Here is a 25,252-nt window from a genome sequence, read left to right on the forward strand (position 1 = left end):
TATAAATTTTTATTTATACTAACATTTTTGGCTACATATGTTCAAACATGTTTCGGCTACAGCTTTATTTAGGCTTAGATTCCTCAGGCCAAGTTGTTAGGATGCCAAAAAAAAAATAATAATTTTGATAAAACTTTTAGTATGTATATATCTGTTTATATATTTGTTTGCACAATGTTCACTCCGAAACTTATTAACTGATCATTATTAATTTTGAAATGCGGCTGCTAGGCGTAAGGGGTTTAAGTTGGAGCCATATTTAGTTAAATTTAGTTTTATGTAAAAAGATGCTTCTGTCTGGAAAGATTTCATAAAAATTCAGTAGCCTACAATTTTTGTGAAATTTTAACAATAGGTATTAAACATCAATTAATAAATATTTCTCAAATTTCAGTTTCTTTGAAATATTTTAAAGGGATTTGACGGAGATGGGGGGGGGTGAGCACAACTTCCCATTTTAAAATTTAAATATTTCAGATTTGCATAGAATTTGATCCATTGTCATTGGACGCCAATTAAGCAAGATTCCCTGAATTCAATTCCCTCTTAAGATCTCTTAAGCTTTAAATTTTCTAGAATCAAAATCATATAATGAATTTGATCAAATTAGAGTGAGGATTCCAGACATAGGATTTATCTTGTTTAATTAATTGGAATGTTTAAGATGAGTATTATTTATTGCGGACTATTATCCTCAACAGCTGAAAGATAAGGATAATAGTCCAGAATAAATGAATAAGATTTCATATTTTTATTTTAATCTTAATAGGTGCAAAAGTGGTGCAAAGCTGTTCTGTTTGTGGGTAAAAGTATTTTATCTATGTCGGGACAGGTAAATATACATATGAGAAAGAGAATAACTGACAATGGGTTATAGTCAATATTGTCCACTCTTTCTGACTTCTGTTTTTTTTTTTTTTTTTTTTTCTCCAAAGTCACCACTTATCAAGGCCCGGAGACCACTCGAGGATAAGGGTTAATGAGTGTACAGTAGTCAATGGGGAAAGTATCGTAGTGTAAATTTGATAAATTGGATTACTTTTTTGGGGACAGCTCATCAACAACTTGTTCATGTTGGACTTGAAGACATTGTAGTCAGTTAGAAAGCAGGAAAACGGAACAGTTCCACAGGCATGCAGTTCTAAGAAAGCTTTGTTCATGGAATCTACGTTTAGGTTTAGGTACAGATAAAGAATGTGGGAAATTGATAGTGTTTTCAGCTAGACTAGTGTTTTTCATGAAAGTCAGGCCAGAAGTGACCATAGATTGGAGCTCAGATGACCATTTGCCATGAAAATAATGATAAAGCAGAGACAGGCTCGCAACATAGAAACTCGATGCATGTAAACTTTTCCAGGAATGATAATAGAAGTGACCCTGACTCACTAAGTGCTCCCTTGAGGGAGCTATGGGAGCATATGCTTCCAGAGAAGAACATAGAAGTGCCAAAATGCTAATGCGATCCTTGGGAGCTAGTAGATCCCCATTAAAACTTCAAATATATGTACCAATTTAATGAAATTAAAAAAAAAAAATTTTTAATTACTACATTCGGGGTGAAACGGTATGGGGAGAGGGGGTGCTTCCACAATTTTTTTATTTGTAAACTGCTTAGGTAATTTCCTGAACTAACTCTTGATCCTTTAAGAATCCATAAGAACTGAAATCTGTGAACGCCCTTTTTTTACAAGTACAAAATCAATTCCATAAAGCTTTTAAGACTTATTCTTTAACCGATTTATTTATTTTTTACTTATTTTTTATTTATTTTTTTTTTTTTTGCACATTGACTTCCTTAAAAATTTAGGTGTGCCATTCAGAAATCCCTGTTGCTCATGCCGGCTTTATTAACACTCCTTAATCCCCACATCTTGCCAAAAAAAGAGGATGGTCGGTCATAAGCAAAATATCTTTCATAAACTTTTTCCTGTTTCTAAAATTGTTATGCGAGAACTTGTTTTCTATAAGGGATGTTGTTCATCTCGGTCTTTATTTTTTTTTTTATTTTTATAAATACTATTCCGGCATGTATTCTTAGAATTGTCTTATCTATCCCCCCCCCCCTCATGCCGTTTTTTTTTTTTTTTTTTTTTTTTTTTTTTTTTTTTTTTTTTTTTTTTTTTTTGTTCTAGCTCATTTGACACATTGGTCTAGTGGTCTCCATCAATTCACTGTTTTGCTACCTCATAGTAATACAACTTCCTCTTCTAGTAACTTCTTTCCAAGAACTGCAAGCTTGTGGAACTTTCTTCCTTCTGTTTTTCTCTGACCTATTGACCTTGATCTTTTCAAGATCAATAGGTCAGAGAAAAACAAGATCAAGATCAAGGTCAATAGGCATCTCCTGTCTTTTTGAAAACCATCTTTCATTGTTGCTAGCTCTGTTTTTCATTTCATTGTTGCTAGCTCTGTTTTTCTCTGACCTATTGACCTTGATCTTTTCAAGATCAATAGATCAGAGAAAAACAAGATCAAGATCAAGGTCAGTAGGCATCTCCTGTCTTTTTGAAAACCATCTTTCATTGTTGCTAGCTCCTTACATCAAGCGGCTTCATATTTTGTCTAGAGTGATTTCCATAAATAAAATTGTTTTATGAATTCGTTCCAATACACTTGCAGACTGGCTTAGCAGAACTGTGATCAGCTGCAATTGTTAGCGCCATAACTAACCTGTAATGTCTGTCTTGTTAGGAAACTCATGGCTTCATCAATATGAAAGTTTGAGGTTATATTAATCAAATCATGTTCATTCTGTGTGTTTATCTAATTTCATATGTGATTTGCCTCCGTCTATCGTTCTGTTTGTGGTTTGCCCTCCCCTATCGTTTCATTTCATTTGTGCATGCTCTGTTCTATCAGTTTTGTCTTCAGTAATCATTTTAAGATTCCTGTTTATTGTTTGGCGTTCTTACTAGTCAATTCCTTTACTACCAAAATTTTTCTCATTTGCTCTCTGTTCATGATTTTGTCAAATTTTATTCTCTCTTTGATCTCGACATTTGTTACTTCCACATGAATGATTCAAAGCACCCCCTTCCCCATACAATAAGAGAAGTTCTTGCATCATTTGTGGTTTGTACATTACAAATTTGACAGACTTTTGTATTTTTTTTTTTTTTTTTTTTTTTTACACCTCCTCCATATACTTTTAATGTACTCGGTTATTAATAATTATACTGGCAGAATTGCAGGTTTTTTGTCCTCAACACTCAGAGCAGCAAAGTTGTACGATTGTCTACAAAGTCAGATTTCATCCAGAACGTAAAAGAACACCGGTTTCATGTGTGACTGCATAGATTTGTTGTTCCCCATGTCTGTCACGTACTCACTTGTCACAGGGAGATTCAGATATTGCTTTAGTAACTGAATGTTTCAAGAGTAAAGAACTTTAATGGAACACACGGATATCTATGTATTTCGTATAGCGATCCAAGTGCTAACTCCAGGAAGGAACACCTTGCTTTCTGAGAACTTTGACTGAATTAAAATGATAACGAAAACAAAACAAACTTGAGCATGATCTATTAGGCACTATCTTTGAGAGACTAAGGTCTCTCTGTACAGGGGTTTGTCAGGACAACATGACATCGAGGATACTTCCCCCTTCATGTAAACCCTTGGCTTATACAATGAATGATGTATCTTAGTGTTGTTGCTTCTGGTAACCACACTAAGCTGGGTGTTCCACCAGACTAGATGAATTCTTGTTCTGGCATCCAGTAAGACTAAATAGACAGATATACTAAAACATACTTGACTGGGAAAAGGAAAATTAATGTTCATTTCTTTGCTAACTCGATGTTTAAAAGGCAAAGGAGAAATGGAATTCTTGGATTTTTGTTTCTCATCTAGAGATCAAGTGTTAGGCCCCAGGAAGTGCTCCTTAATTTCTGAAAATTTTCACTTAAACAATAAACTAGAGTATAACAAATTTTGCAGTATATCTGGATTATCAACTGGATATTTCTAATACAACCACGTTGCCATTACTCATAAGGTTGGACTTTGGGGGTGCACTTTTGTTTGGTTAACCTTGCATATTTAAATCTGATTAGTGATTTCCATTTTGATTTAAAAAAAAAAAAAAAAAGTTTCGCAATTTTTCGAGCCAATCAGTGATAGATATCATGTTAATTTTTGTTTTAGAAAATCTGTGTCTATTTAAATACAAAGTGGTAAGTGGAATAAATTCTTCAATAAAGTAACTAAAGTAATTTAATCCAATTTGTCGGAACTTAAACACTTATCGTAATGTGTCCATGTATCTTTTTAAAATTTTATCTTGACAGAATTTCTATTCAACGATAACAAATACTTTTAGTGAAGAAATTTATGCTAAACTTGCCTATTGGTTGAGATTTTGTCAGTATCCAACATGTAAAGTAAATCCAAATAACAATCTAACATTTATACTTGACTCAGACGAGCCTTTCTTTTTTCGTGAACGTTTAGGAAGTTGACCCTCCCCCTCTCTAAATTCCACAATTTACACATTAATCTCATCGATTACGAATTTAATTTTCAGATTAAAAAAAAAAATTTTTTAAAACAAAAAAATGTCAGGGATCAGTTTTCAATTATAACGTTCTATTAAATTAAACACTTACTTTGTGACCATCACTGAGAAAAATATTGCAACTCTCACATGATCGGTGATTATTCCCGTTTAAAAAAGGGGTTTAGGGTAAATTTTTACTTTCTTTCCAACTTGATGACGATTTTTACATGTTTTGAGTATATCACAGTAATGTTCTATTTTAGCGTCAGAAAAAAAAAATTTCCAAAAATATTAAATTCAAACAAAATTGAATATAAAGTTTAAATGTATATAAGAAAAACATGTTGTTTGGGTTATGAGTAAAAACATCTGACAATTCAACTGATCTAACTTTTAGCATTTGATACAAATAATATTTCTGTTTAGTTTGCATTAACTTGGTTTAAATGCGTTATTTTAAATACTTATAGTCATACGTTTTTTCCGACACTAAAATAGAACATTACCAATATGACATTTATATTTGGGCCAGACAAGTAGTTTTTTCAAGTTCACAACAAATAATTGTTACCAAAGTAACTTATTCAAAAAAAAACAACAAATAATTTAAAGAATTCAACAAAAGAAAAAAAAAAATGTTCACATGGGATATGAGATAAAAATCAATTCCTTTTTAGACAAGAATAATTACCAGTCAAGTGAGAGCTGCAGTATTTTTCTCGTTGATGATCACAAAGTATGTGTTCAATTTAGTAGAACTTTAGAATTGAAAACTGATCCCTGACGATAAGTCATAAATTTTTTTTTTTTTTTTTTTAGTCTGAAAGTTTAAGTTTGTAATCGATGAGATTAACAATAAAAAAAAAAAAAAAAAAAAGCTAAAAAAGTGTAAATCATGAAATTTAGAGGTGGGGATCAATTTCCTAAACGTCTGCCTTCATTTTTTATATTCTTAACCTGAATATATTTTACTTTATTGTGTTTTTTATTGGTATTTCAAACATACATGTTTCTCCTCTACACATGAATTACACAATTATTATTATTTTTTTTTTCTATTTGTTCTTTAAACTGATTAATATAGTCATTATTAATATTTTAATTTTTTTATTGGTCCCCCGACAAAAGGAGGGTGGACCTGTAAATTCACCCTTGTTTGTTCGTCTATCCGCACTTTTCTCAATAACTATGCCTTGGAATTTTTTGAAATTTTGCACAAACATTAAACATGATATGAGTAAAAAAGTAATGGAACGGATTTTCTGGGAAAACTCCGGTTGCTCCCATAGAGGTGCCTTTCGGGTTAAAATGGCTAAAATTGACACTTTTTTGCTGATTACAAAAAATTGATGCCTTAGATTTGTATAAAACTTTCTGAAAAGTTGTAACTGATTTCTATATAATTTTGTTTGTCTATACTTCGCGATAACTCTTGGGTATGCCCCAGGGGCTCTTTTAGGGCTAATAAAAACACTCCATTTTTGGGATTATTTTACCATATTTGTTCAAAATTTTCTGTGTATGTCTATTTAGCAGTTTTGCATGATACTGAACTCAGATTTAAATATGTTAAGACCTTGGGGACTTTTGAGGCTAAATGGGAGGGAAGGGGCAAATTCTGAACTTAGTCATTTTTTTTTTTTTTTTAATGCCTCGTTCACTGTGTCCTCGATCATGCATGCTTCATTTGTTTCTTTTTTTTGTTTCTTTTTTTTTTTTTTTTTTTTTTTTTTTTTTTTTTAAGTACAATGAATTTGAAAATTCAATTTAAAAAAAGATTAATTTCAAGTCTATTGGAAACGTTCCTAAAATATATCATATACAGAACGTCCATCAGACTGCACTAACGCAAGTAAGAATATAATCTAATGCAATAAGAGTATATAAAAAAAAATGCATTTATGTGTTGTATTAATAAAAAGGTGAAATCTGAATAGCTCGTTCCACCATTATATATCTTAATTTCTTTCAGTTCGTGTTGATCCATTATGACTCGGCATTCTATTGCGTTCTAGTAACTTGATGTGAATCGTTTTAAAATGAAGACTCCTAAAATGTGTTTATTTTTACATTTATTGCAGGTGACCTTCCAATATGGCGATCCATGCAGCATTTGTGACGATTGGAGTCATATTTGCTGTGGCAGTTATGATCTTCAATTCTTCCATCCATCGCATCGATGAAGGTGAGTATTTTGTACGTTTTGTTTTTTTTTAGTGTTGGGACGATTTATGGGAATCAGGAATTGAAAAAATCATAATTATTTAAGATATCGGAATCGGAAAAATTTGTGCCTATTTTCCAATGCCAGAAACTATCTTTTTTTTTTCTTTCTTTTTTAAGCAATACCAGACACCATAACGTTCAGCGCTGGACAAGGCGCACACTACTACTTAATTTGACACTCTCCTACCTCCATCAAAATAAAACTTCTATAACTGGATTTACAATAAAATTTACTTAAATGGTATTTAAATATTTTTGTTATGATTTGTATGTTTGAAGAAATTGCTATTTAAATCCGATTATTAATGACAAAACCTGTCCGCATAGCATGCCCGCTGGCGGTAGGTCACTTTTTGCAAATAAGCAGTCGGGGTGTGTTCACAAACACTCAAAGCAAAAAAGTTGTACCCATCGTTGTTTTAGCTAATCAGGGGGAAAAATTGTCTTTGCTATGAAAATTTGAACAACACGTATGTCTTTCCAATCCAAAGTTAGAATATCTCAAAGTTAACACTTTGTAGTACAAAGATAAGTAAAGATAGAAATTGTGTTCAAACGCTATTTAATAGTGAATGTATTAATTTCTTTTGTCCTAAAATTTGAAAAGAATTGGATAAAAACTTTTTATGCACGAGTCAATAGAAATAGTGACACGCATATAAATATGAGAATTATTGTGCGTCGTGACACACAAAAAATCTGTAAACAAATGTTCGTCAACTAACTTACAAACATAATGTATTCATTTTATTTTTGTTATTATTTAGAAAACAAGTTTTTAATTATAGACGGGAAAAGAATATTTAAAAAAAAAAAAATTTAAAAAAAATATTTGAAAAAGAATAACCGACAATGAACATGTTTTTGTTTTCTTGGTTTTTGAGTCACAAATAAAACATCTCAAAGTTAACACTTTGTAATACAAAGATGAGTAAAGATAGAAACTGTTTTCAAACACTATTTATTAGCGAATATATTAATTTCTTTTGTCCTAAAATTTGAAAAGAATTAGATAAAAACTTTTTATGCACGAATTGCTAGAAGTAATGACAACCACATATAAACATGAGACTTTTTGTGTGCCGAGACGTGCACACAAAAAGTCTGTAAACAAAATGTTCGTCAACTAACTTACAAACATAAAGTATTCATTTTATTTTTATTATTTAGAAAGTGTAAGATTTTAGTTATGGAAAAGAAAAGTATTTAAGAAAAAAAAAATCTTTGAAAAAGAATGACTGACCATGCTTTTAAATAAGTTAAAACACATGAACCACTTATCCAATTAAGTAAAAGAATAACTTTTATGGGGTTTGTTTTACAATTCACAGAGGTATGAAAAAGTGGCCAAAAAAAACAAATATATAGCAAATAAATGTTACCAAAGGCAATTTAGTCTTCTATCTACCTTGATAAATTTTTGGTGTTGTGTTTATTCTCTTCAGAAAACATGTAGTGTCAAGTGTTACATGGGACAAGAAAAAATGTCTGCAATGTGTCTTGAAGTCTTGACAATGACTTAAAAATAAAACAATTATACGAAATAGTGGTAGAAACTCACCTAATAATTTTCACAGTAAAAATGAAATTTAATTATCCTAATTAGTTTAATGGACTTGAAAACATAATTGTAATCTGTACAAAATTTCCTTTCATTTACTACTAGCTGGAATAATACTTGACCCCTTCAAAGTTTGCATATCAAATATTTACAGGATGTCCAAAAATGAAGGAAGAAAGTTCTGGATCAGTTATATAGTGGATTATTTTTGCATTTTAATTGTAGCATGACCACAGTAGGAGTGCTTCCACTTGCATAATAACATCGAACAAGATGTGCAGTGCAATGATAAAATTGAGCAAATTGATAAAATTTTTGAATAAAACTACTTAAAAAAAGATTAGGATGAGAATGAAAAATCTTATAAAAGTGAACATAATGGTATCTAGCTTAATTGAATAATACATCAAGCTTCAATTGACATAAAAATATCAATTAAAACTTTTTAAAAATTTTTTTTATTTAAGGATTAAAAGAAACATTACTGTTTTGAAACATCCATTATTTGGATTCATGTAATTTTTTAAAAACTATATTTTAATATATTGTCTTCTTTTTTTTTTTTTTTTTTTTTTTCTAGGTCATGTTGGCGTATATTACAGAGTGAGTATGTTTTCATCTCTCTTCTTTAATAAGATAATTTAATGAATATAGTACATGAGATTTGTAAAATTTGAGAAAATAATCAATTCATTTAAAATAGATAAAAAAATGTGATGAACTAATTTAAGTTTCAAAATACTATTTAAAAAAAGAAATTGGTTTAAAAAGAGCGTACACCTCTAACCGTTAGCTACTTATAAATTTAAAAGTTAAAAACAAACTCCAAGTATTTATATGATTTAAATATCAACATTTTGTAAGACCTTACAATGTAACATTGTTATTACTTCGAAAAATGAACCAAACATTGTATGGCAGTCGCAAACAAAATAAAACGGACAAAAATTTTTAGATGAAAAAAAAGTCATTTTCATCACACACACAATCACACAAGTTGCTAACATGTATTTTCAACATAAGCATGTTTGGTTCTTTCTTTCTCTTTCTTGTCACATAATAGTCCTTTGTTTTTAGCTACAATTAGCTGTGGTGTTGCCGTAAATCTCTCTAGGACTCATCGGTCAGCCATCTCACTTTCGTAAAACTAGGAGGAGGAGACTCGCATACTTGTCGAGTGTACCATTCAAATTGCTACGCGTCTTTTCCTTTTTCTTATCCTCCTCTTTAATTTCACGTTTCCACAGAAAGAGTCCCAAGATCAACAACGTACGCCTGAAGATCTGAAGTTACATCGACCAGAATGTTGTGAAAATAACGCTCAAGATGAGAACAGTAATTTGAATAATCCAAATCTATTTATGAATTTTACAAATGTCTACATATAACGCTGTTATTACTTTTAAATATGACGAACACGTAACTTACAAAAAAAAATATGATGCAACTTTTTTAGGTGAAAGAACAAAAAGTTACGTCGTCCGGTTTTAGTTGCCAACACATATTTTCAACACAACAAGTCTGCTCACTCTTTCTCGTTAGCAGTTCTGTGTTTAAGCTACAATCAACTGACGTGTTGTAATTTTCTCTAGAACTCATGGGTCGTCCAGCTTGCTTTCGAAGGGGTAAAAGGAGACAGCAAACTTGCATGCTTGTCGAGCGCACCTTTCAAATTGCCACACGTCTTTACCTTTTTCTTCTCTTCCTCTTTTCCTTCTGATCTTAATACCTATATATGCCTTTCATCCCGTGACATCATCCTTATGCCATGCCTTAAAATGCTGACGCGACATTATCTTGGCACGTGGATCGTCAATATGCATAAGTGTCCTGGCTTAGTCATTTAATAGTGGAACCAGCGAGTACGTTACAAAACCATTTTTTTTTTTTTTTTTTTTTTTTGCTTGCATGTATTCTTTAGTTTACTTCTGTTCAAAACTAAATATTTTTTAGGATAAAGCAAATGCCAGTGTGATAGTAAGATATAGGAGTGGATGGGGTAAGTTCAGGTAATTTATGTCATTACTAACCAGCAGAGAATTACCACTTTCGAACAAGGAGAGCATCTATTAAGCTTGTGTATACAGTTTGATGATGTATGGAAGTGAAACCTGCCGAGTAAGGTTTGATGAATGCTTTACATGAAGATAAATTATATAATGATACGATGGATGTGTAATGTGAAGGTCTTAAAGACAAACTTTATTCTTATGACCTCAGAAAATGTAATTTGGACAATATAGAAAAATGTGTGCAGAAAAGTAGACTTTGTTGGTTTGGTCACATTGAAAGAATTGATGAGAACTTTTGGGTTAGAATATGCAGATGAGTTAAATCAATAGTAGTAGGTTAAGTAAAACATGAGGAAGGACTTGAGAGAAAGAGGAATAAGTGACCTGGCCAGAGATAGGTTAGTTTGGAAATCAATTTCTAATAGCCATCCAACACATGCCGGCATGTAAAATGGATGTTAAATCGATGATGTGTGTAATGTTTCTTTTATTTTTATTTCTTATTGATTTATTTTTCATTTTTTTAGGGAGGTGCTTTGCTGACTGCCACAAGTGATCCCGGATACCATTTTATGCTACCTTTTATTACGTCATTTCGATCGGTCCAGGTAAGAAAATCATGCACAGTCATTTTTTTTTTTTTTTTATTAATAATTTGGATCAAATTATTTTTACTTTTCAATTTTTATTTACTTTTAGATTTTTGTTTTTTCTTTTTTGATTCTATTACATTGTTAAATAATTATAATTTTCAGAAATAAACATTTATTTATTGAGCCCATATGGAGATCCATTTATCAAACATTTCAGATTTCAGCCATCTGCTTTTATAGAGCAATTCAATTTTAAGAAAAAAATGATTTTTGCCAAATTGCTAGAACCTTATTTTCTTATTTTGTAGTTACTTGGCTGGATTTTCTTTTTCTCTCTCTTCATTTCTCTCTCTCTCTCCGTTTATCTTTTTTTCCTTTTCCTGCTTTTCTCTCTCACTCTCTTCATCTTACTTTGCCTTCCTTTTCTCCTTTTTATGACAGTTCTCTGAAAACTGAAAATGTTAATTTTGTCATGAAGGGGATAGGGGAGTTAGATGACTTTTCTTTCATCAAAGAATGACCCCCCCCCCGTCCTCCTCCCACACTTGTGCACACTCAGTTATTTTTAGTTGTGTTCTGCTTTTTTCACACACTTGCATATACAGTTAGAAGTGTGTAAATATCTCCATTCGGCAATCCGTAAAAAAAGTTGAATATCAAATGTAGCAGCAAATACGTGGGAACATGTACCATAAAGAACAGTTGGAAATAAGTCATACACTGTCCACCATGACTGTGCAATTCTTACATCCTAGAAAATGAAGCGATTAGTGACAAGGAGAGAGAAGCAACCTTATTAGAAGTTAGCATTCTCAATGATGCTGGGTTCAACAGAGCTGAGGAAGGAAAGATAATGAAATACTAAGGTGTTATGTATGACATGAAAAGAAACTGGAGTCTTAATAAGAACTCTTATTCCAGTTATTAGTAGGGCTAGGACAACAGCATATTCTTTTCATTGTTTTGACTCTTGAGTGTGTATCCTTTGATATCTTATATGCTTTTATATCGAGAGATGTGGTTCTCGGTTGATTAACTATGTTGGATATATACTCGAGAGTCAAAACAATGAACTGGACTCTTGAAAAAAAAAAAAAAAGTGGGGGGGGGGTAAAAACTATCTGGCAAATATACTTGGTGAACCAAGTGCAAGAGAAATTCTAACAATTGCACTTAAATGGACAGTTAAAATCTTAAAGATCTCTTTGTTGGGATGTATGAGATAGTAGGTGAATGTCTGGTATCCGGTAGGATGCCCTATTCCCAGCATGAACAAAAAAAAAAAAATTGAAGAAAGGAAATGCAACTGTATGACCAACTTACTTCACAGGGTTTGCACAGGTTTAAAACCCCTTGAATTTTTACTTTTGTCTTGAAAAGGCCTTATTTCTATTATTACCTTGAAGAATCCTTTAAAATATGGAAAAGGCCTTGAAAACTGTATTATGTTCAGTAAAATGTGTCAAAATATCTATAAAAGTGAAATTATGTGTATGTACATTTCCCTACCAAACTACTTTGTCAATTTTCAGTCTACAAACTCGTGATTAGACAGAAGGGGTATTGAGATTTGGGAAATTCTTTTTAATCGGTTTTTGGCCAGAAATTTGGCTGCCAAGGGGTCAAAGTTCAATGATTTTTACCTTTGAAAACTCAACACCTCTGCCAATTTTGGGTCTAAACACTTGAAATTTTAGATGTAGGTTACTTGGACATGGATCAAACTTTTTAATTTGATTTGAGCCCAAAGCAAATGTTAAGGGATCAAAACTGTGGTCAAAGTTAAAAAAAAAAAAATTTGAGCTCTGCGGTCTCTACCAAATTACTCGGCCAACTTTTGGTCTAAACATTTGAAATTTTACATAAAGTGTATTCAAACATAGGGCAAGCAAGTTTTTGGTTGAAAATTTGGCTGCCAAGAGGTCAGTTCAAAAGATTTGACCTTTGCAGTTTCTAGCTAACTATTCAGCCAATTTTGGGTCTAAACATTTGAAATTTTACATAAAGGGTATTCAGACATACAGCAAGCTTTTTAATCAGTTTTTCAGCGAAAATTTGTCTGCCAAGAGGTCACAGTTAAGAGTTGACCTTTGCAGACTTTACCAAACTCCTCCGCCAAATTTGGCTCTAAATTTTAGATGAAAATTACCTGGACATGAGTCAAATTTTTTAATATATATGCACATAAATTATGAACAGTACATAGGGCCCGAGCAAAGCAAAATTAAATACTATTAAATTAGTTTTTTTAAGTATTAATAAAGTATCATTAAAATACATAAAGTACATTGTTCTGAAATTGCATTGTATTGTGGAAATGGACAGTGAAACTATGTACAAACTCTGCTTTAGATGATTGAACACTGTTAAAATACTGACATCGAGTGTTTTATATAACCATATTTAATGCAATTTATTTCTGTTTTTGAGATGATGCAGATGTATTTTTGGAGGACTTCTTTCCCCATCCCTCCCTCCTATGAAAGACTATTTAAGAGGAATCTAAGGAAATAAAACAAATAAAAAAAATATTAAAAACCAAAAGAATATCAATTTTATTTTTTTTTTTTTTTAATATTGATGGTTTGTAAATATCATGTTTTTCTTTTCTCTAGACAACTTTACAAACTGATGAGGTGAAAAATGTGCCGTGCGGTACAAGGTAAACAAAATTATTTATTTTATAAATTTTAGGTTTTGGAAGGGGTAAGTGTAAAACGAAGTGTTAAAAAAAAAATAAATAAATAAATAAAAAAATAAAATAATTTTCTGTTTTATCTTCAATCACTAGACAAAGTTTTACTGATATAACTTCATCTGTTTTTTTTTTTTTTTGTTTTTGTTTTTTTCCAAAAGTACTTTGAAATGGATATATTTTGTAAAGAGGTTTAGATACTCAGATATAAGCAGATATTCCCGGCGTTACCCGGTATAAAACATGTAATTTCTTTTTTAAAAAAAAAAAAAAAAAAAAAAAAAAAGAATGAAGCAAAAATTGAAAGAAACTGAGATCTGTGCATGTGTATGTTTTTTCTAAACAGTTCACTTTTTGTAAGTAAAAATAGAAAAAAAATACTCTAGTTGAGATCGAAACCTAAAAACAGTCAAGTACGGTAATCATTAGGCTAGCTTGACACGATCTTCAAAAAGTGTTTTCGAACCTATTTATTCTTAACATAAGCTGTCATGTGAATGATTCAGGCATATGCAGTCATGAAACGGTTGACAGATAAAAATCCAATGACCCCCCCCTCCCCCAAAATACCAGGGATGGGATGATTCCAGTATTTTTACCGATTCCGTATTAAATTTCCGATTCTTTCATATTTAACTATAAAGTTGTTACTTTTCACGATTACCGTAAAAATAAATGTGAAATGGGCAGATATGTTCTTAAACGTACAGATACACTTGTGAGGGATGATCAATCGATTTCAGTTTTACTAAAAGATTAAAATCAACAGATATTCACTACTTTATTATTACTATCAGCGGTAGAATATTTTCTTTAAACAAAATCAAATAAAAAAAAAAAATATAAAAGAATTCGTGTTGGCATCGCAAAATAGGCACAAATTTTTTCTCCGATACTGATTCCAATACCCCCAAAATTTCCGATTTTTTAAAAATTCTGATTAATCGACCCAACACTAATATATATATATTGAAGTTTGACTCCTGTTCAGGTAACCTACATCTAAAATTTCAAGTGTTTATACCTGAAATTGATGGAGAAGTTTGATAGAGTATGCAAGGTCAACTCTTTCAACTTTGACGTCTTGGCAGCCAAATTTTCACCTAAAAACTGATTAAAAAGCTTGCTGCATGTTTGAATACACTTTATGTAAAATTTCAAATGTTTAGACCTAAAATTGGCTGAGTAATTTGGTAGACCACAGGTCAAATTTTTTTACCTTTGACCCCAATTTTGACCCCTTAACATTAATTGTTTTGGACTCGAATCAAATTAAAAAGTTTGATCTATATACATTTTAAATTTCAAGTGTTTAGACCCAAAATTGGCAGAGGTGTTTGGTAGAGTTTTCAAAGGTAAAATCATTGAACTTTGATCCCTTGGCAGCCAAATTTCTGGCCAAAAGCCGATTAAAAAGAATTTCCCAAATCTCAATACCCCTTCTGTCTAATCTCGAGTTTGTAGACTGAAAATTGACAAAGTAGTTTAGTAGGGAAATGTACACGCACACACACACACACACACAGAGACAATTTCACTTTTATAGATGTAGATAGATAAGTAAAGTTTTGACATCATTGATTAAAGATGAAACAGAAAAAAAAAATGATTACATATTGTCATTTGATGTCACTTGATCACCTTGTTTTTCATCTATTCTTTCAGTGCACCCGATATTCATGCTTTTGCAGTGTCACAACATTGTAAACCCTAAATCTGTCTTATATACTATATGCAATGCTTCAAGAAAACTACAATACAAACGTACTGCCAAACAATTCATCTTGATAATGTTTTTTGTATTAGATTATTCAAATTACTGTTCTCATCTTGGATCTCACAGTGGTTTGGTCTATGTCGAATATCTTGTCGAATTCAGGAATCTTTTTGTCTAACTTTGGAATCTGTCCAGAATTTTAAATGGAATGACTGGGTGGAATGACTGGGTAGAATTTTTTATTTTATTTTTTTTTTTTTTTTAAGGGAGTTACCAATATCAGGACCTGGTGAGAGTATGGTGGTCACTGAGACAACAGCGTAGTATTTGTTAGTGGTGAAAATTAGGTAGCATTTGATTATTTAAGGGGACAGCCCAACAATAACTTGTTTACATTGGACTTGAAGATGACCATGTTGTAGTTAGCTGGAATACAAACCAGCAGGACAGTTCCACAGAGAGGCAGTTCTAGAAGAAAACTCTGTTCATGTAGTTTGCATTTAGATTTAGGCACAGTTAGAGTGGGGCAAATTGTTGATAGTGGTTGTAGCTAGACAAGTGTTTTATGAAAGTTTTGCAGGGCGAACCATAGATTGAAGCTCAGACAAGCACTTGCCATGAAAATAACGATAGCGCAGAGGCAGGCTCACAACATCTCTTGTGTAAAAGAACTTGTATGGTGAAAAATGGGTCTTGGATGTGAAGTTAGAATAGTCTTTGATGGAGAAATCGGCTAAAGAAGCATTTGAGTTAATGTCATTTTCACACAAGAGCAACAGGTCTGGTTTGGTCTCCTGTAATTGTATTTCAACCTTTTGGAAAGTTGGAACGTAAACCCCTGATGTTAGGGAAGGAGACCTTGTGGTTTGGGAGTTTCCCTTTTCTTTTTTTTTTTTTTTTTTCTTTTTTTTTCCCCCCTTGAGTTGTTTAGAGCACGGCCGAAGGGAAGCAAATGAAGGAGAAAGTGAAGAAGGAAGATTTTTGTAGACGAATGAAAAGGAAAAGTTGTAGCAGTTCCCCCTATTATGACATCAAAAAGCCCCACCAGAAGATACTGCATGTCCCAGACCCCATTCACCAAATGGCAATGCAGCTGCCCTGGTATTTTGCACTTACTGATAAAATGACCTCCTTGGATGTTAGTCAAGGACCTACACCTTGGATTATCAGGTGGATAATGTTAGTCCAGAAAAACATTTACCTCCAACACCATTATTAGTGATATGGTAACAAGAATAGAAATGGGAAGAGAATTTAGTAATCTCTATCTATTGTTTGCTTGAAATTGCTGGCCAGAAGAATATTGTGAGAATAACACGCAAGATGAGAACAGTAGTTCAGATAATCAATCTTTGTCTCCAAAATTTTAAAATGTTTTGTTTCTGAATTTTTGAGATGAGGATTGATTATTGACACTACTATTCTCATCTTGAATGTTTTTCTGACAATGTTTTAGATGATGTAACCTCCGACTTTGTTCAGGTGTTTCTTGTCGAACTCGGGGATACAGCTGAAGAAGGTCAGAGGTCAGAAGTTAAGATTGGCCAAAGAAAACTCGGAAGCAAGTGTTTAGACAAGACCATATAGTTTGAAATCTGGAGACGGTTGAACTGTGAGAATTTGAGCATAAGCTTACATAATATCAACAAATGTCTTACCTCTGCAACAAATGTCTTACCTCTGCATGAAGGAAAAATGATGTTAAATGAATAGAAGGAAATTGAGACTTTACAAACATCTTGTAGATGATATCTACATTTCTCTTCCAAGCATTACCTTCTCCTGTAGATGGCTTACAATTTTGTTTTACTCGTTTTCATGCTTTTCTATTCTCTTTTTCAGCGGTGGTGTCATGATATATTTTGACCGCATAGAAGTTGTCAATAAATTGGATATTGCAGCTGGTGAGTTAGATTTTTTTTCTTTTGTTCTGTCCCAAACAAAGCAAATAGCCACCGAAGCATATGAGTGTACTGTGTTAGGAGCCAGATTTAAAGAGGAGCAGGTTAGAGAAATTAGTCAGCAAGATGTTTGTTCAGATTACATTTAAATGTTTGCACGTTGGGAGAATCGATGGGAAGGGGAGTGATTCTGAAGACAGTCCAAGGGAAGAAGCTATTAGTGCAGAAAATCATTCTGGCATCTTGAGACCTCTACAGTAAAGGAATGTTCCAGAAAGACTTTACATTTACCCAATATATATGTATATAATAAATATATATGTGTATGTATATATATATATATTTTTTTTTTTTTTTTTATTACATTTTCACCCCAAACAAGGCAAATTGCCACTTTGGTGTAGGGGGCTACTATCAGGGGCAACAACTACTGGGGTACTATGTAGGGATTTGGGCAGCAAGGTGTCGGTTCACGTTACACTTGAACTTCTGCACGTCAGTACTGTTGGGGAAGCAGGGACCTGGAATGGAATTCCAAAGTCTTGCGGTTCTGGGGAAGAAACTATTGGAATAAAAAGATCTTTTACATCTAGGGACCTCTACAGTGTGGGGGTGGGATCTAGTAGCCTGTCGGGTTTGTCGAGGGTGCTCGCGTCGTGGGGGCACAAGTGATTGCAGTTCGTCAGAGCATTCACCACTAAAATACTTGTAGAAAAGGCAGAGGGATGCAACATTTCGTCGATGGGACAGAGGCTGAAGCTTAGATGCCAGTTCAGGGCCTATCAGGTTTGCGACTCTCTTTTGAACCTTGTCAAGGAGCGAGAGACTAGTAGCAGATGCACCAGCCCAGATGTGGCAGCAATACTCCATACATGGGCGAATGGTGGCCTTATAGAGGTACAGGATACTTTTGGGTGTTAGTAGTTTTCTAGCACGGTAGAGAGAGCCTACCTTTCTTGCAGCGGCCCTGGCAATGCCTTCAATGTAATTGTTCCAATTCATGTTTCCTGTGAACGTTTGGAAGATGGACTCTCAGATAAAGAGTCGTTGGCCATTGCTATGGGTGGTAGAGAGGGTTTCTTGTAATTATTGAATGAAACTAGTTTAGTCTTGGCAGCATTGAACGCGACCAACCACTTTTGTCCCCATTCCACTACAGATTGGAGGTCTTCCTCTAGTGTTTCTGCCATTTCTTTAGAAATGTGTTCATTCGTCTTCCCGTCGTGTCTGCCATAGAGTGTAGTGTCATCAGCATATATACCCATCTCAGAGGCAATGTTGTCGGGGAGGTCATTTATGAATATCAGGAACAATAGAGGTCCAAGGATAGAACCCTGGGGCACTCCCGCATTTATATCATATTGTTTAGATGTGCGACCGTCGAGGACTACCTGGATTTTTCTCTTATCTAAGAAGGATTTAATTATGTTAAGTATTCTACCAGTGATACCGTATGATCTGATTTTACTGAGGAGACCCTCATGCCATACCCTGTCAAAAGCCTTAGATATATCTAGAGCTACCGCTCTGCCTTCCCCCGCTTTGTCCAGTGAATGGTATATACGTTCAGAGATCACAGTGAGGATGTCTGCTGTGGAACGGGCTTGTCTAAATCCATATTGTTTGTCAGTCAGTAGTTTAGCATCTGTAAGATGATGGACTAGAGCATGGTTAATTATGGTCTCAAATATTTTGGCAAAAAGTGGGAGGAAGCTAATGGGGCGATAATTTGATGGGTCTGTCCTTTCGCCAGAATTCTTGAATACTGGTACAACAGAAGCAGTTTTCCAACAGCCCGGAAAGCAAGCTTCATTAAGACATTTGTTGTAGAGTTTGGAGAGAACTGGAGCTACTTCGGCTGAGCACTTTTTTAATAGCACAGCTGGGATAAGATCGGGTCCACATGCTTTTGAGGTGTCAAGGTTTTTTATGATAGCATGCACCTGAGCAGGGGTGGTTTTCAGATCGTCTAGTGTGGCGTCTGTCCGCATAGGAAAGTCAGGTAGGGGGTGGTTGGAAGGGTCCAGTGTGGAGTTTGAGGCAAACCGACTGGCAAGCATGTTAGCCTTGTCGGTTGCTGAGGAGACAACCTCGTGATTGTTGGTTAGTGGGGGAATTGTTGATTGCCCATTATTTACTACACTGTTGTAGATTTTCCAGAAGTCTCGAGTTCCTAGTTTTTGTGCTTCGATGCGCTTTTTAGTGGTTTCCGTAAATTCTCTCTTAGCTGTCGCTATTTCTTTCTTAACGTTATTTCTAGCTTCTATATACTTCAGTCTGTTTGAACTGGACTTATGTCGGTTAAACCTACGGTATGCATGCTGCTTTTGAGTAATGGCAGTTGCACAAGTCGACGTAAACCATTGGGGAGAGTGGGGCTTACTATAAAATTTCCGCATGGGAACATGCGCTTCGATTGCAGTTTTGAACCAGTCAGTGGTCTCGTTTGCACATTGTTCAGCAGGGAGAGAGAAAATATTTTTCCATGGAGCATCTCTAATTAGTTCCCTGATGGCTTCCCAGTCAGCCTTATTATAATATCTCGTTGTTTTGAGCACTGGCTCTTCAGTTTTGGGTCTAGAGTTTAGGGCGATTTCAACCATTATCACTGCATGATCAGCGTTCCCGAGTGGGCTGTGGGCTGTGGGCCTTCGTTATGCAGTCATCGGGAACTGTGGTCAAAAACAGATCTAGAAGTGATGCGTGTTGTTCTTCCTGGTCAGGGAAACGGGTTGGAAACGTAACAATTTGTGATAGGGAGTGAGATATAGCGAAGCTATGGGTTGTGCTGCCCGCTGCATCTGTGTGAGTAGAGAATCCAAGCCAGTTTTTGTGGTGGACATTAAAGTCACCAAACACATGTATTTGTGCGCTAGTGTCGAGGGACAGTGCCGTGTCTATGCTGTCAGATACTTTGTTTATTATGGAGCAGTCCTGAGTCGAGGGAGAGCGGTAGAGAAAATAATAGTAGCTAATACTGTGTTGCACGTTTAGTCTAAAGCACATAAAGGCTTGATCATCTGTTTCTAGGTTTGTTTCTCTAGTCAAGGGAAGGGTATTACGAATGTAAACTCCAAGTCCGTGCATATGTCTGTCAGAGTCCTTACGGCAGAGTGGGAGATATCCAGGCATGTTAAAGTGGTTAGAGGGAATGGAGGAGTGTAGGTTAGTCTTAGTGCTAAGATATCCGGGGTATTTGTTAAGAGAAATGCTTCAATATCAGCTAAGTTAGTTCTAAGCCCACGGATATTTGTGAATGAGAGCCTCAAGGGAGGAGGCAAGTTTGTTTATATATATATATATATATATATATATATATAGCAGTGTCAAATGTTCTAGTATTCGAATCATGCAAATTTGGATGCAATTTATGTTTAGCTGGTGTTCGTCAGTCGAATTTCTTTACTGAATATTGACACAACTGAAAAAAAATTACTTTAAATTATAAAAATAAATAATTGCAGTTTTTTTTTTCTTTTTTTTCCTCTTTTCTTTCTCTTTTTCTTCTCTTTTTCCTATTTTTTCCTCTTTTTTCTCTTTATCTCTTTTTCTTTTCTCTTTTCTTTTTTCTCTTTTTTTTTCTCTTTTTACTCTTTTCTTTTTTTTCTTTCTTCTCTTTTTTCTCTTTTTTTTCTTTTTCTCTTTTTTTTCTCTTTTTTTTCTCTTTTTCTTTCTCTTTTTCTCTCTTTTTTTCTTTCTTTTTTTTTCTCTTTTTTTTCTCTATTTTTTTCTCTATTTTTCTCTTTCTCTTTTTTTCTTTTTTTTCTTTCTCTTTTCTTTTTTTCTTTTTTCTTTCTTTTTTCTCTTTCTCTTTTTTTTCTTTTTTCTCTTTCTCTTTTTTTTCTTTTTTCTCTTTCTCTTTTTTTTCTTTTTTCTCTTTCTCTTTTTTTTCTTTTTTCTCTTTCTCTTTTTTTTCTTTTTTTTCTCTTTCTCTTTTTTCTTTTTTTTTCTCTTTCTCTTTTTTCTTTTTTTTTTCTCTTTCTCTTTTTTCTTTTTTTTTTCTCTTTCTCTTTTTTCTTTTTTTTCTCTTTCTCTTTTTTCTTTTTTTTCTCTTTCTCTTTTTTCTTTTTTTTCTCTTTCTCTTTTTTCTTTTTTTTCTCTTTTTTTTCTTTTTTTTCTCTTTCTCTTTTTTCTTTTTTTTCTCTTTCTCTTTTTTCTTTTTTTTCTCTTTCTCTTTTTTTTTCTCTTTCTCTTTCTCTTTCTCTTTTTTTTCTCTTTCTCTTTCTCTTTTTTTTTTCTCTTTCTCTTTTTTTCACATTTTATTTGAATAAACAAGGTTTGTGATTGTTCTGATACTGACTGGTCCCTGGTAGTCTTCAAGGAAAATATTGTACTTGAAGACCACCAGTGGCAGAACAATCACAAACCTGCATTTTGCTGATGATATAGATGGACTCGCAAGCTCAGAACAAAAACAGGAGAACCTGGTCAGGCAACTAGACAGATCTTCAACAGCTTACGGCATAGAAATCGGTGCAAATAAAACAAAACTGATGACAAATGGTGCCAATGGAGAAAAGCTTGAAACCATGAAGAATTTCAAATATTTTGGTGCAATACTTTGATTCACTGGCCAGATAGTTTCTTTAAAAATTTTTTTATGAATCCAGTTGCTTCTATAATTACTGGGATGTTGAAGATCTGTCTACGATTCCAGAGTAGGTAGGTGTGAGCAATTTAATATCACTTTAGAGGAAAGAAAAAATAAAACCTCTCCAAATTATTAAAACCATAAAGTGGTAATAAATGTTTTCATTAGTACGGAAACTGTTGCAACTACTCCTACAAAGAGATAGACTGGCAAGCTCTATAGTTGCTTCTACTACTTATTTTTTTCTATTGCTGTATGTTATGTGCAACCCATTTGACAAGGATTTGTTTACTTTGTTGCAAAGGTATTTAGGTAGTGACAGCAGCATATAAGAGATGTGATTTTGCTTTTATTTTTTGATCTTTAAAATTCTTTATATTTTATTTATTTTTTATTTTTTCAGTCCATGATATTGTAAAGAATTACACGGCTGACTATGACAAAACGCTTATTTATAATAAAATTCACCATGAGCTGAACCAGTTTTGCAGTGTGCATAATCTACAGGAAGTTTATATTGACTTATTTGGTGAGTATTTGGAACGGAGGTAACTGTTCTGTTTAGTGATACTAATTCTAAATAGATTACTGTTCATCTTTATAATTTCTTTTTTTTGTAAACATTCAATATTAATGTTTATGAAAGAACAATGTACTTGTAATATACGGGGCATTTTTTTACATTTCTTCTTAACAAATATATATATATATTTTTTTTTTTTTTCAAAATGGAAAACATTGCATTGTGTGTGTGTGTGTGTGAAACGGCACTAACCCTATTTGGGTTTAACCGGCTTCCTTTGAAGAAGGAAGTTCCATAGGAGTATGAAATTCACAAGTGGTCCCCAGTCACATCTATATCCCCATTAGGGGAGATGACGACGTTAGGTTTTTGCAAGCTTTTGCAGGGTGGTGTCGACGTCCTACATACAGCGCCTGGAATTCCCAAATCGGTTACCCATTTTAGTAATGATCAGACTCAACGTTGCTTAACTTCAGTGATCTGACGGGACTCAGTGTGTCAATGTGATTATGCCATATGAAATATTGCATTAGCACTAAATAATAAATTCCCAGCAAATGCCATTATCGGAAATTGAAACCAAAACCTTGAGATTTCTATTTTGAATGAATAAATGATGTACTTAGTCATTTCTTTTTTTTTTTTTTTTCATGGTTCAAAACTCAAATTTACATATGTTAAGGCCTAAAACTGCACTATTTGTTCATTTTCACGAGGATTTGACCTCCCCTGGGAACTTTTGGGGCTAAATGGGGGAGGGGGGGTTAAATGCTGAACATAGTCATTTTTTTTTTTTTATGCATCATTCACTGTGCACTCGCGGGGGACCATGCATGCTTCACTTGTTTTTCTTTTCAATTTCATACAAAGGTACCTGATGTGTCTAAGAGTGTCCTTACATGGGTGTTGTATCATTTTAATGCATCTGATAAATGTCAATAATCAAAAAAAAAATCCAATTAATAAAGACCAATTATAACCAAAGTTAACACTTTTATACAAGTGCATTTGAGAGGTTTTATCACCGTACAAGCAGAAAAGCCTAGCCTATAAAATCAATTGTACAGATTCTTTTATAAGACAGGTGCATGTTCAGAATGTTTCTTTTTAGGACACAATTAAACCATGATACTTGACTTTTGTGTGTTGTACCTTCAAGTGATTACCTAAAAATAATTCCATAAAATCAACAGTTGGTTCTTTGATGAGACAGGGGCGCATTCAAAATGAATGTTTCTGTTTAGAGCACAATTAAATCATGATACTTGACTTTTGCATTTTAAATTTTAAGTTAAACCATTGTTTACAGATAATTTTATAAAATCTATAGTAGGTTCTCCACAGTTTAATCTTGGAGTACAATGTATTGTGAACTAGGTCACTGAGGGGAAGGTACGTGAACCTTTGTTCAGTACACTGCGAAGGGAAAGGGGGACACTAACTAGAGCAAGCCATCGATCGATTTGATTTAAAAAAAAAAAAAAAAAAAAAAAAAATGTGCAATATCACCAATTTTGATGATAAAAGTATGGGAGGATGGAACGTTTGTTGATCTTCAGTTTAACAATATCAAAACATTGTTCTTGTTACTCTTTAGCTTGTAATTCATCAATATTGGCATCGGGTTTTTCCACTTTTAAAATTTTGTTTTCCTACTAGCTGGAATAATACTGACCCCTTAAAGGTCAAGAATTCACGTGTCAAATATTTACAGGATGTTCCAAAATGAAGGAAGAATGTTTTTCATGATTACGGAGAAGTTGTAAATGACATCGGGTCTCCCTGCTAGTGTATATATATACTTAATTTACTCACATAAAATTAATATACGAAAGTATAAATTTATGTGTAAACTTTAAGTATTTACTTCAAAAGTGCTCAATACGTAGATAGAACTAGTTAGTAAGTTATAAGTTAAGCCTGAAGAGTCCTAGAGTGGATGAAACGCAGAATATTCAGTGTAGCTTAATCACCATATATATTTTATAACTTTATATATATAAGGTCAACTGTTTGTTTGATTAGCCATTATAGAAATCAATATATGTTAACAGAATATTCAAATTAGTTTTTAATAAGTTTAAAGTTTTCAAGGAATGTCCTGATGGTATTCAAATCTTCCTCCAATTCAACCTAGGGTCAATAATATCCACTTATCACTGATTAAATTGAAAAACAAAAACCTATACCAAGATCAGAAACTAAAATATTATGAGGAATCCAATGATATGTTATTATTGGTTTTTCAATAATATTGCAGGGTCTGAATTCACATTGGACATCCAGTAAAAGCAGAGGCTATTTGCTTTGTTCAAGAATATAAAAAGATGGTAATATGCGGTTCGGGGATGGGAGCTGGAGTACACATTTTTATTATTTCACAGAGAATGCTGTGAATGTTAGTAACCTATATAATCTTGTAAGTTTTCTCCAGCTTTCCTGAATACTATCCCAGTCTAATAATTTTAAACCAACAATGACACTGAGTATATATCAGTTAGACTTAAATGAATAGAGGACATACCTTTTTCATAGCCGCTGTTGTCTGGCAATGGATTTTTTGCTTAAAGTTCTGGAACAGATGTTTTTCTCCCGAAAGCAACACCATAACAGCAAGTTATGATTCACAGATCTTTATTTTCATCTTCCCTCAGAGTCTACTATGTCCTCTTAGTTTCTACATCTTCTTTAGTTCTTCTCTCTGACTGGTTTGGGTTTTGTGAACACATTTCTTTGTTAGTCATGTCACATAACCAGGTCAGTCTTATTGTTTGGATAAATTATTGTTTTTGTAGTCCTATTTTATCACAGAACCCTGTAAATATTGTTTCAAATATCTATCTCATTTCAATAATATTCCTCTATCATTGAAAACGTCCATTTCAATAACATTGTACTTTGTAATATACTGCAACGCCAGCTTTTATTTCCTTGC

At 33.3% G+C, this 25,252-nt stretch overlaps 1 protein-coding gene across 1 annotated transcript in view; it reads left to right on the forward strand.

The window, feature by feature from the left end:
* The window catches only part of LOC145297711 (erlin-2-like), a 52,699-nt gene that overhangs the window by 13,624 nt on the left and 13,823 nt on the right, over positions 1 to 25,252 (forward strand). Inside the window, exons 2-7 of the mRNA XM_080143916.1 lie at positions 6,580 to 6,683; positions 8,866 to 8,888; positions 10,825 to 10,905; positions 13,506 to 13,552; positions 17,145 to 17,206; positions 22,198 to 22,323. Coding sequence (XP_080000042.1) covers positions 6,593 to 6,683; positions 8,866 to 8,888; positions 10,825 to 10,905; positions 13,506 to 13,552; positions 17,145 to 17,206; positions 22,198 to 22,323 — 430 coding nt within the window. The 5' untranslated portion in view covers positions 6,580 to 6,592. The remainder of the gene's footprint in view (positions 1 to 6,579; positions 6,684 to 8,865; positions 8,889 to 10,824; positions 10,906 to 13,505; positions 13,553 to 17,144; positions 17,207 to 22,197; positions 22,324 to 25,252) is intronic.

Source organism: Euprymna scolopes, chromosome 18 (genome assembly GCF_053919585.1).
Source record: "Euprymna scolopes isolate OS-2025 chromosome 18, ASM5391958v1, whole genome shotgun sequence".
NCBI classification, from domain to species: domain Eukaryota; kingdom Metazoa; phylum Mollusca; class Cephalopoda; order Sepiida; family Sepiolidae; genus Euprymna; species Euprymna scolopes.